The sequence below is a fragment of the Pongo pygmaeus genome, chromosome 20 (genome assembly GCF_028885625.2).
Source record: "Pongo pygmaeus isolate AG05252 chromosome 20, NHGRI_mPonPyg2-v2.0_pri, whole genome shotgun sequence".
NCBI classification, from domain to species: Eukaryota; Metazoa; Chordata; class Mammalia; order Primates; family Hominidae; genus Pongo; species Pongo pygmaeus.
This window is the reverse complement of record NC_072393.2, coordinates 62,506,139-62,519,373: the sequence shown is the minus strand read 5'-3', so window position 1 is coordinate 62,519,373 and position 13,235 is coordinate 62,506,139. Positions and strand designations below refer to the sequence as shown.

Genomic DNA, 13,235 nt, shown 5'->3' with positions numbered 1-13,235 from the left:
CAATCAAGGAAATAAATTTGTCTTCACAAAATAAAAGCCCACTATGCTTCAAAGGACAGTATCAGGAGTGTGAAAAGACAACTCAGAGAACAGGGGAATATATAAAATTATGTCTCTACATAATCTAGATGATAAAACCTAAGTATTGCAAGTCAACAATATAATGAAGTTAAAAACGGACAAAGGATTTGAATATACGTTTCTCTAAAGACATAGAAGTGGCCAATTAGCACATGAAAAGATTCTGAACATAATTAGGGAAATTCAAATCAAAACCACAGTGAATGTTTCGTACCTAACTAGGATGGTTACAATAAAAAATAGAGGAGCAAATGTTACTGTAGCTTTCATTAAGGTGTTGGTGAGGATGCAAAATGGTGCAGTCACCGAAGAAAATCCATTTGGCAGCTCCCCAAAAAGTTAAACACAGTTGCCATATGACCCACCACTTCCACTCCTAGGTATACGCCTCCCTGAATTGAAAACACATCTACACAAACACACACGTGGGAATCCATAGCTGCATTATTCATAATAGCAAAAACAAACAAAAAAACCAAATGTCCATCATGTGATAAATGAACAAGAAGTGTATATACATAAAAGGAATACTGTTCAGCCATAAAAAGTTATGAAGTCCTGAGACAGGCTATGATATTGACAAATCTTTAAAACATTATGTTAAAATCCCAGCACTTTGGGAGGCTGAGGTGGGCAGATCACAAGGTCAGGAGATCGAGATCATCCTGGCTCACACTGTGAAACCCCGTCTCTACTAAAAATATAAAAAATTAGCCGGGTGTAGTGGCGGGCGCCTGTAGTCCCAGCTACTCGGGAGGCTGAGGCAGGAGAATGGCGTGAACCAGGGAGGCGGAGGTTGCAGTGAGCCGAGATCGCGCTACTGCACTCCAGCCTCAGTGACAGAGCAAGACTCCGTCTCAAAACAAAAACAAAAACATTATGTTAAATGAAGAAAGCCAGTCACACAATATAATAAAGTGTCTGATTTCATTCATATGGAAAGTCCAGAAAAGGCAAAATTCACAGACAAAGTGGATGACTGGTTTCTAGGGGCTGGGTATGGGGGAATGATGGCTAATAGGTATGTGGTTTTCTGGGGTGATGAAAATTTCCTGAAATTAGATAGCAGTGATGGTTACACAACTTTGTTAATACAATAAACACTGAATTGTATTAAGATGAATTTTATATGTGAATTTTCTCTCAACTTTAAAAAAGCAAGGAAAGTGTATAAAGAGATTACAGACCAGTTCACTCAAACACAGATGCCAAATTCGAAGTGACTTATCAGCAAACTGTATCAGAAGTGTATCAAAGGTATGTAATGGTGCTTATGTCACAGGTATTCCAGGAAAGCAACAACAGTTGAACACTTGAAAGAAGTCTGTAAGTGTCATTCATTAAATAACAGGTTCTGGGAAAATAAATCGTAAGATCGCTCCAAATTATGCAAAAATAAGACAGGCCAATTTTCTCCACCTTGTTGTCTCTGCTGAAGGATTTTTTTTTTGGGGGGGGAGTTATAGAAATGTCCTAAGACTGGATTATGGTGATAGTTTCATGTTTATACATTTTTGAATCGTATTCTCAAGATTTTGATATGTAAACCTGCATTGAGTTATCCGAAAAAAAAGAAAAAAAAAAAAAAAAAAAGGCCAGGCACGGTGGCTGATGCCTGTAATCTCAGCACTTTGGGAGGCCAAGGCGGGAGGATCACAAGTCAGGAGTTTGAAAGCAGCCTGGCCAACATGGTGAAACCCCGTCTCTACTAAAAATACAAAAAATTAGCCGGGTATGGTGGTGGGTGACTGTAGTCCCAGCTACTCAGGAGGCTGAGGCGGGAGAATGGCGTGAACCCGGGAGATGGAGCTTGCAGTGAGCTGACATCGTGCCACTGCACTCCAGCCTGGGCAACAGAACAAGACTCTGTCTCAAAAAAAAAAAAAAAAAGCAAGCAGCCGCTATGTCTTGAGCATCATAATACATTCAATTTGTTAGACTAAATAGATTCGCCACGTAAGAGATGAAAGAATCTGAAGTTACACAGAATTTATAATATCTAGGGTGGGTGCAGTGGCTCATGCCTGTAATCCTAGCACTTTGGGAGGCTGAGGTGGATCACTTGAGGTCAGAAGTTCTAGGCCAGCCTGACTAATATCGTGAAACCCCATCTTTACTAAAAATACAAAAATTAGCCAAGCACGGTGGCGCAAGTGTGTAATCCCAGCTACTTGGGAGGCTGAGACAGGAGAATCGCTTGAACCTGGGAGGTAGAGGTTGCGGTGAGCCAAGGTCAAGCCATTGCACTCCAGCCTGGGCGACAGAGCGAGACTATCTAGGGGGGAAAGAAAAAAAAAAAGAAATAGGAAAAGAAAAAAGATCTAACACAAAGATGACATCTCAGTCTGGAAAGAAAAAAAAAAAAAAATCAGGCTTTCTGTTGGCTGATCTTCCTTGGGCAAATCTGTCTCTCTGGGCTTTGGAGTCATCATATGTACGATGCTGACTTCAGATGGATGTATCTTATTGTCTTTAGAGTTTTGTAATAGATTTATAGAAATAAATTTCACAAATCATACAATTCACCTATTGAAAGTGTGCAATCATGACTGAGAACATTCAGATTGTAACCATCACTACAATTTTAGAACGTTTTAATCACTCTCAAAGAGGAAAAACCCTGCCCTCTTAGTCCTCACCCTCTAAGTTTCCCCATTCACCCCAGCCCTAGGCAACCACTAATCTACTTCTAGTATTTGAATGGATTTGCCGATTCTAGACATTTTATATGAATGGAATCATTCAATATATATCCTTTTGTGATAGTTTCCTTCACTTAGCCTAGTGTCTTCAAGGTCCATCCATCTTGTAATATACAATGTATATATAGTATATAATGTACGTAATATACATACATTAGTATATATATTTTTTAAAGACACAGTCTCATTTTATCATCCGGGCTGAAGTGCAGTGGCACAATCATGGCTCAATGCAGCCTCAACCCCCCGGACTCAAGCAATCCTCCTGCCTCAGCCTCCCAAGTAGCTGAGACCATACGTGCGCACTCCCACACTCAGCTAATTTTAATTTTTTTTGGTAGACGTGGGGTCTTGCTACATTGCCCAGGTTGGTCTCAAACTCCTGGGTTCGAGCAATCTGCCTGCCTCAGCCTCCCAAAGTGCTGGGATTACAGGTATGAGTCACCGTGTCCACCCACATCATTCCTTTTTATTCCAAATAATATACTATTGTATATATATACCTCATTTGATTCTATAGCTTGATAAAAACAACTGCATTTATTGGGTTGGCTTAGTTTCAAGGGACTTTTTTTTTTTTTGAGACAGAGTTAAGCTCTTGTTTCCCAGGCTGGAGTGCAGTGGCTCACCGCAACATCTACCTCCTGGGTTCAAGTGATTCTCCTGCCTCAGCCTCTTGAGTAGCTAGGATTACGGGCACGTGCCACCATGCCTGGCTTTTTCCTGTATTTTTTAGTAGAGATGGGGTTTCTCCATGTTGGTCAGACTGGTCTCAAACTCCCGACCTCAGGTGATCCACCCACCTCGGCCTCCCAAAGTGCTGGGATTATAGGTGTGAGCCACCGCTCCCAGACTTTGAGGGACATCTTTCCATACCCAGCCAATTAGGAGCAACGATGAAGGCCTGTGATCCCCTATGATGTAAGCTCCTTGAGGGTAGAGTGTCTGTCTCTGATGGCCTTAGTCTTTGTATATGGATAACACCTGCAGTCAGGTCTTTCCGGCACAAGCCCACCTTGCCTCAGTTTAACCATGTGAGACTTTGGTGTGCCATTGAGCTTCTGGGTCTCGCTGGACAACTAACGACAGTCAGTACCACATAGGATTGAGAAGCATGGGCTAAAGCACTGGCACAGTGCATGATCCACGTGGTCTCGAGAAGTGGTAGTTCTCATGTCCAGGAGCAGCTCAGAGGGATCTCCTAACGTGGCTGATGGCAAGACCCCCGGCTTTTGTCAGGTTTGTTTCAGTCCTGCTATCAAGGTTAGTCTGTGTTTATTTTATGCTCTAAGCCACCATTCAGTAACTTATAAAACCTGAGACGCAGTCTTATCACATGAAGGATAACACGTCACACTCACCTGGTGAAGCCTAGATTGACATCAAACTCTGAGCAATGTAGAAACTTTGGGACTCAGAGCCTCTGACTCAGATGCCAGTTACTCAGATGTTAGCTTTGAAGAGCTCTTTCCCACCCACAGCCTGAGCAAAGCTCCATCAAAACAAGGTTGGTTTCAACCCTTTCCAAACCAGGTTAGGTTTCACGGTCAACACTGGCTGCTGGGAGCTGAGCAAGATGGTGGCGGCGCAGGTAGCAGCGGAGAATTCATGTTGTCTACGCAGCCTGCCTTTCTCCCTGTGTGTTTTGCCTTCCCTGGTGTCATCTTAGTTTTTTGGTTTGTCTTTCCTGTCCCACAACGTGTGAACTTCATGAACACGTGTGCTTCAGCCAACGATGTATTATAAATATGCAGAGCAGTGGCTGGCATGAGGTCAGTGCTCAAATGTTTGGGGAATTGTACTGAATCTGGTTTCATGCTATCTGGTTCTTTCCACCAGAGCCTCCCAACTGGGTTATTGGGAGGAGCTTGTCATAGTAGGGTCATAAGGTTACCCAAACTGAAGATGATGGGAAGTCCTCAAGTTGTAAGAAAGCCTGAAGACCACAGAACTCTTTTTTTTTTTTTGAGATGGAGTCTTGTTCTGTCGCCCAGGCTAGAGTGCAGTGGTATGATCTCGGCTCACTGCAACCTCTGCCTCCCGGGTCCAAGTGATTCTCCTGCCTCCACCTCCCAAGTAGCTGGGATTACAGGTGCCCACCACCACGTCTGGCTATTTTTTTGTATTTTTAGTAGAGACGAGGTTTCACCATGTTGGCCAGGCTGGTCTTGAACTCCTGACCTCAGGTGATCTGCCCGCCTCGGCCTCCCAAAGTACTGGCATTACAGGCATGAGCCACTGGGCCTGGCCCCAGGCCACAGAACTCTTCAACTTGGAAGGAGAAAGACCAGAATTACCAGATCCTCAGAACCCATCTGGTCAGCTAATGGTAGGGTAGTTAGACTAGAAAGAACACTAGACCATCAGAAGTCATGGTTCTAACCCCTAAAGATGCAAACTGGCTGCCATGTGTCTTTAAGCACATCTATTTCCCCCAGCTCCACACCCCACTAACCTGGCACTTTTTCCTTGCTTGGTCCTTGGTCAGTTGTTGTTGCTTCAAGGTCTTCTGGTGAATGTCCTGCAAGACAAAGAAAAAGGGAGACTGGCCTCAATGAAGTCACTGTAATCACCCAAGCCAAGGATAAGAATGTCCTGTGCCCAAATTATGGAGGGGACCCAAGACAAACCTCAGGATCTCAGTTTATTCCATGATTGGCCTATAATGGAGACAACAGAGTCAGACTTTCCTGAGCCAGCAGAAGCACACTGAAAAAACAGAGGTTTATAAAGAATTCTCTGGCCCCCGTTTTGCTGGATGGCCTTGGGTAAGTCACACAATGAGGTTAATTATGGTGATTACGTTTCTTTTCAGGAGTCCTCCTCAAGACCTGTCTTGAACGCCAGACCCAGTTAGTCAATGAGTCACTAGAGGCCTGCGAGTTACCCATATACAGGTATCTTCAACAACTTACAAGGTCCAACCTTGACTACCCATCCCCCAATCTACTTTTCGCAAAACATCTCTTCCATGGGGTGAGGCGATGGAACCCCATCCACCCAGTTTACCATGCCAGAAACTTGGGGATCACCCATGACACTGCGTTCTCTCTCTCTGTATTTAGTTCTTAAAAACTGTCTAGGGGCTGGGTGTGGTGGTTCACGCCTGTAATCCCAGCGCTTTGGGAGGCCGAGGCAGGCGGATCACGAGGTCAGGAGATCGAGACCATCCTGGTTAACACGGTGAAACCCTGTCTCTACTAAAAATACAAAAAATTAGCGGGCATGGTGGTGGGCACCTGTAGTCCCAGCTACTTGGGAGGCTGAGGCAGGAGAATGGCATGAACCCGGGAGGTGGAGCTTGCAGTGAGCCGAGATCACACCACTGCACTCCAGCCTGGGCGACAGAACAAGACTCTGTCTCAAAAAAACAAAAAAACAAAAAAACACACACACTCACACAAAAACAAAAAATAACTGTCTTGTACACTTCTGAAGCATCTTCCATTTCTACTTCCTTCTGTGCCATCATCCTATTCTAAGCCACCTTTATTTATCTCATGGACAGTAGAAAGACCTCAAACTCGTCTCTTTATGTTTATTCCACAACTCCCTCTGGGTCACTCAACACTTTTGCAACAGTGCTGAAATAAATGTTTGATTATTTCTACTACTACTCCTTTAAAACTATGTAATTGCTTCTGCTTGCTATTACAAGTATCTTCAAGATGCCGTTATCTGACTTCCAGTCCCTCCATCTTCACCTCCTGCTCATTCTCCGTGGTCCAGCCAAGCCCTCTGGTAAAGGCTTTAGAGTGCCCCGACTTTACGCTCAGAATGTTTTTCTCTACCATGCTCAGGCAACTTGGCCAACTCCTTTTCTTCATTTGTCTCATCCTAAAGCTTACTCTTTCTAGGAAGTGACTCTAAACTTCCCTCTCATCTGGAATAGGAATGGTAAGACTTTTCCTAAAAAAAAAAAAAAAAAAAAAAAAAAGAGTCTCGGTTTGTTGCCCAGGCTGGAGTGCAATGGCACGATCTCAGCTCACTGCAACCTCCGCCTCCCAGGTTCAAGCGATTCTCCTGCCTCAGCCTCCCCAGTAGCTGGGATTACAGGTGGCTGCCAATACACCTGGCTAATTTTTTGTATTTTTAGTAGAGACAGGGTTTCACTGTGTTAGCCAGGCTAGTCTTGAACTCCTGACCTCAAGTGATCCGCCTGCCTAGGACTCTCAAAGTATTGGGATTACAGGCATGGGCCACGGTGCCCAGCCATAAGACATTTTTATATACAATTTTAAAAAAATTTTATTTTAGGCGGGCACAGTGGCTCACGCCTGTAATCCCAGCACTTTGGGAGGCCAAGGTGGGCGGATCACAAGGTCAGGAGATCGAGACCATCCTGGCTAACACGGTGAAACCCCTTCTCTACTAAAAATACAAAAAATTAGCCAGGAGTGGTGGCGTGTGCCTGTAGTCCCAGCTACTCGGGAGGCTGAGGCAGGAGAATGGCGTGAACCTGGGAGGCGGAGCTTGCAGTGAGCTGAGATTGCGACACTGCACTCCAGCCTGGGCAACAGAGCGAGACTCCGTCTCAAAAAAAAAAAAAAATTTATTTTAAATAAGGAGTCTTGCTCTGTCACCCAGGCTGGAGTGCAGTGGCGCGATCTTGACTCACTGCAACCTCTACCTCCCGGGTTCAAGCGATTCTCCTGCCTCAGCCTCCCAAGTAGCTGGGATTACAGGTGTGTGCCACCACGCCTGGCTAATTTTTGTATTTTTAGTAGAGACAGCGTTTCACCATGTTGGCCAGGCTCGTGTCAAACTCCTGACCTCAAATGATCCACCCATCTTAGCCTCCCAGAGTGCTGGGATTACAGGCATTAGCCACCCCCACCTGGCCTATACCATCCTTTTTTTTTTTTGAAATTATACTTTAAGTTCTAGGGTACATGTGCACAGTGTGCAGGTTACATATGTATACATGTGCCATGCTGGTGTACTGCACCCATTAACTCGTCATTTACATTAGGTATATCTCCTAATGCTATCCCTTCCCCCTCCCCCCACCCCACAACAGGCCCCGGTATGTGATGTTCCCCTTCCTGTGTCCAAGCGTTCTCATTGTTCAATTCCCACCTATGAGTGAGAACATGCGGTGTTTGGTTTTCTGTCCTTGTGATAGTTTGCTGAGAATGAGGGTTTCCATCTTCATCCATGTCCCTACAAAGGGCATGAACTCATCCTTTTTTATGGCTACCATTCATTTTTAAAGTTGCCCATTTCTTTCTACCTCACAGAAAACTGCAAATCTCTGGCACTAGACATATGAGAACTTAAACATATGCCACGGTAGATGAATGTTAAACAATGAATCTCATCTTTGCCACTTATTAGCCCATGAAGTTGGTCAAGTTACGTAACTTGAAAGATCCTCTATCACAGCTTCAGCCACAGGGAACCCATTTCATTGGGTGGGGTTGAGAGTCAGATGGTGGGGACATGACAGTTTCAGTGCAGTGCTGACTTGATAAACCCCAGCTCTCATTTTTATGCCCTCTCTTCCTGTGAGTAATAACAACATGCCCGCCACACTGGGCCTTTTCCAAGTTCAGAAGAGAGAGCTCTTGAAGTGCTTTGCAGCTAATGCTGCTGAGCTGCATCCAGCTGACTGATGTGCAGGCATGCCACCTGTGTGTGTGTGTGTGTGTGTGTGTGTGTATATAAAAATATATGTGTGTGTATGTGTATGTGTGTATATATGTGTGAGTATATATAAAAATATATGTGTGTGTATGTGTGTATATATGTGTGTATATATAAAAATATATGTGAGTGTATGTGTGTGTGTGTGTGTATATATATATATATATATTTTTTTTTTTTTTTGAGATAGAGTCTCACTCCTTTGCCCAGGCTGGAGTGCAGTGGCATGATCTCGGCTCACTGCAACCTCTGCCTCCCGGATTCAAGTGATTCTCCTGCCTCAGTCTCCTGAGTAGCTGGGATTACAGGTGTGTGCCACAACGCCCGGCTAATTTTTTGTATTTCTAGTAGAGATAGGGTTTCTCCATGTTGTGGCCAGGCTGGTCTCCATCTCTTGACCTCAGGTGATCCACCCACCTCGGCCTCCCAAAGTGCTGGGATCACAGCTGTGAGTCACTGCATCCAGCCCACACCTGTATTTGTAGGGCCAATTCAGGGGCTCAGTCAAGGGATTTGTTTTCAGTCTACAGTTGGAGAGATCCTCTAGATAAAAAAGAACTGCTATTTTCTAAATGAACTTTCTCCTAAATACTCTAAAATAATCACAGAATCTGATCCGAATTCTTGCTGCACTATGGACACCAACAGTCTAAGAAAGTCCAAGCCTCAGATGAGCACCTGAAACCTCAGTCCTTCATCCCATGGCCAAGCATGAGACTCGCACCGAACAACTACCAATGTTATCAACCAATGAGGTTCTTAGCCACTTTCTATGCATTACATTATTGAACTTTTGCAATGGCACACACAGTATCACATTTCCTGTTCCAAGATGTGGGATCCAAGGGTCAGAACAGAAGGAGACATTCCCAAGGTCTCGCAACCGACCCATGATAGCACCGGAGCTCAAGCTTAGCACTTACAACTCAAATCCTATTAACTTCAATGAAGTGCGTGTGGTTGGAGCCGTTGTCTACCCATTTCTCCCTCCTCCATTATTTTACAGGCTAGAGACTACACTAATTTCCAGCCAATGACGATGACCAGTGAGATCCTTCTCACAGCTCAGACTCACACTGCAGAGATGGACCCGGTTACTGAACAATTATTCTTCCCTGTTCCCATGAGAACCTGAAATCACCTCCCCTGCCCTAGACTTGCCCCAAGTCTCGCTTACTTTTCATGTCATCCCGTGCCTTCTCCGAGAGGGTTCGCAGGTTCATATTTTCAAAGATGCTAATGGACATAGCCCAGGCCAGCGACGCTCCGTAATACTCATGCAAGAGGAGTGCCAGGCATTCCACATTGGCATTCTCGATTTCAAACTGTGGAATAGAGCATGTGGTCGATTCTGAAGATTTCTTCTTTAGTAATTCCTTGAATGTCTGAAATTCTTCCTTGTCTAGCTCATAGAGACACCATTGCAGCCCGTAGCTGGAAAAGGTGAGCGATTTGTCTCCTTCCATCTTGATACAAGGCTGAGAACTCAGGTTTTTGGGGAAAAGTGGATTCTTCGGTAATATGGAGCAAGTAGGACCTGTGGAAAGAGTGACAAGACTCAAAAGAGGATCTTGCAGCAAATTCTCAAGTTGATACAACTAATGTCAATCACCTCACTAGATGAACAGCCTTCTCTCTTTTCAATTCTTCATGGACGAAGCATTTGTTGCCACAGCATCTGTTTATCCTGTTACTGGAACATCAGTGCTGGGACATTTTGTTGTCTGTACCCTTAGTTCCCAAACAGCATCTTAGAATAAAATTGGACATGTATGCCACAGATGCTCTTGGCTAGTATGTCATACTCAAAAACACTGGCAATGGCCGGGTGCAGTGGCTCACGCCTGTAATCCCAGCACTTTGGGAGGCCAAGGCAAGTGGATCACTTGAGGTCAGGAGTTCGAGACTAGCCTGGCCAACATGGTGAAACTCCATCTCTATTAAAAATATAAAAAAAATTAGCCAGGAGTGGTGGCACATGCCTGTAATCCCAGCTACTCAGGAGTCTGAGGCAGGAGAATCGCTTGAATCTGGAAGGCGAAGGTTGCAGTGAGCCGAGACTGAGCCATTGCACTCCAGCCTGGACAAGATTGAAACTCCGTCTCAAAAAACAAACAAACCACTGGCAAATAGATTCCTACCAGTTACTAGTAACCAGTTACAGGGGTCTTAGATCAGTTGATTTCTGTTACACCTGTTAACATCAGGTTCCATAAACACAGTAAACAGTTTTGGCGTAAAAATAAACTGATAAATACTTGAAAGTCATATCTGATAAGGGATTTATATCTAGATAATATACATGCACTAATAGGGAGACAATCCAATTTAATATGGGCAAAGGGTCTGAATATCCATTTCTTCAAAGAAGCTATGCAAATGGCTAATGAGCACATGAAAAGATTAATGTTGTAAGTCACCATCAGGACCAATTCTATCCCTACCTGCTAACTCATTTTATAGGTGCACATCTAGGACATCTGCTATGAATTACCTCTCCAAGTTGTCTAGAAGCCTGGTCTATGATGACATCAAAATGTAGCAGTTGTTGTAAGGCCCCAGGAATAATTCCTAAATCTCTCAAATTTCCTTTTATTTATTTTTTGTCATTATAAGAGCTCTATAAATAGTGACAGCCAGTACTGGTTGGCCAGTTTGAGCAAATCTTGTTTTCCTCCACCATTACTTTGTGGTAGACAACAAAGCAATCGAAGGAATACCACGTAATAAAACATTTTAAGACTCAGGTAGACAGCAGCTTGTCATTTTCTGAGGGGCAGTATTGGTGTGAGGTCATCCTTGCTTGACATCTGTGCATTTATAGTTTTTGAGCTAAACTTGCAGATACACAGTAAGGTCCTGTCATGTCACCTCCCTGGAACTGGAAGCATCCCACCAAGGTAAAAATCAGCCTGCAGGGTTTCTGTTAACACTGATTTTTGGCTCTGCTTGATTAGACGGGGCACCTGCTTTATATTCCCTTGACCTGCAGGGACAAACTTTTCCCCAGTAGTTAGCCCCTGTCTTTCCTTCTGCCTACCAGTCTTTCCATGGGAAAGTTTTACGATGGGCTTGCTGAGATTACTTCAATTAATTAGGAGCGTCAGAAGAAAAATTATAAAATACACAGAAGAAAATATTTAAAGGAGGGTAGAGGTGGGAGACAAGAGCCTAGAGATGTCATGGTAGCTAAAATCCATTTAATAAGCTCAATTTTTTTTTTAAATGACTGAGTCTTGCTGTTGCCCAGGCTGGAGTACAGTGGTGCAGTCACAGCTCACTGCAGCCTCAAACTCCTGGGCTGAAGCAATCTTCCCGCCTCAGCCTTCCTAGTAGCTGCGACCACAGGCTTGCTATCACTGTGCTAGGCCTTTTTTTTTTTTAAAAAAAAAAAAGTAGAGAAAAGGTCTCACTATGTTGCCCAGGCTGGTTTCAAACTCCTGGGCTCAAGTAATCCTCTTGCCCTGGCCTCCCAGAGTGTTGGGATCACAGGCATGAGCTACTGCGCCCAGCCAAATTTGAATATTTTCTTTTTTTTTTTTCTTTTTGATGGAGTCTCGCTCTGTCGCCAGGCTGGAGTGCACTGGTGTGATCTCTACTCACTGCAACCTCTGCTTCCTGGGTTCGATTGATTCTCCTGCCTCAGCCTCCCAAGTAGCTGGGATTACAGGCATGCACCACCAGGCCTAATTTTTGTGTTTTTAGTAGAGACGGGGTTTCACCATGTTGCCCAGGATGGTCTCGATCTCTTGACCTCATGATCCACCAGCCTGGGCCTCCCAAAGTGCTGAGATTACAGGCGTGAGCCACCACACCCAACCAAGTTTGAATATTTCTAACCCTGTTCTGATTTAGTAACTTAATATGCTTTACAAGATGAGGTGGCTGGGTGCGGTGGCTCACACCTGTAATCCCAGCACTTTGGGAGGCCAAAGTGGGCGGATCACGAGGTCAGGAGATCGAGATCATCCTGGCTAACACCGTGAAACCCCGTCTCTACTAAAAATACAAAAAATTAGCCGGGTGTGGTGGCGGGTGCATGTAGTCCCAGCTACTCGGGAGGCTGAGGCAGGACAATGGCGTGAACCCGGGAGTCAGAGCTTGCAGTGAGTCAAGATCGTGCCACTGCACTCCAGCCTGGGTGACAGAGCGAGACTCTGTCTCAAAAAAAACAAAAAACAAAACATGAGGTGATATATGTGGGTACACGTTTTCCCCTGGGACACAGGAAACATGTTATCATGAATATCCTCTTTATAGGAAGGGCCTCTGAAAAGAGTGGCAAGGTAGCAGTTCCTGGACAATTGTCATTGAAAAGAGTGGAGAGGTAGGAGTCCCTGAACAACTGTCATTGAGAAGAGCGGAGAGGTGGCCGTGCCTGGGCAACTGTCATTGAGAAGAGTGGAGAGGTGGCCGTCCCTGGACAACTGTCATTGAAAAGAGTGGAGAAGTGGCAGTCCCTGGACAACTGTCATTGAGAAGAGCGGAGAGGTGGCCATGCCTGGACAATTGTCATTGAGAAGAGTGGAGAGGTGGCCGTCCCTGGAAAACTGTCATTGAAAAGAGTGGAGAGGTGGCCATCCCTGGACAACTGTCATTGAAAAGATTAGAGAGGTGGCATTTCCTGGACAACTGTCATTCAAAAGAGTGGAGAGGTGGCAGTCCCTGGACAACTGTTACTGAAGAGTGGAGAGGTCGCAGTCCTTGGAGAATTGTCATTGAAAACAGTGGAGAGGTGGCAGTCCCTGGACAACTGTCATGGGTTGACCACCTCCCTGGAGAAGCTAATAGGCTTTTTCCTACATT

The 13,235-nt window shown here is 44.8% G+C and overlaps 1 protein-coding gene across 1 annotated transcript in view; it reads right to left on the bottom strand.

Moving 5' to 3' along the window:
• NLRP5 (NLR family pyrin domain containing 5) overlaps positions 1-13,235 on the bottom strand; it is a 61,931-nt gene that overhangs the window by 48,473 nt on the left and 223 nt on the right. Inside the window, 2 exon segments of the mRNA XM_054465503.1 lie at positions 5,239-5,304; positions 9,607-9,986. Of these exon segments, the coding sequence (XP_054321478.1) occupies positions 5,239-5,304; positions 9,607-9,986 (446 nt within the window).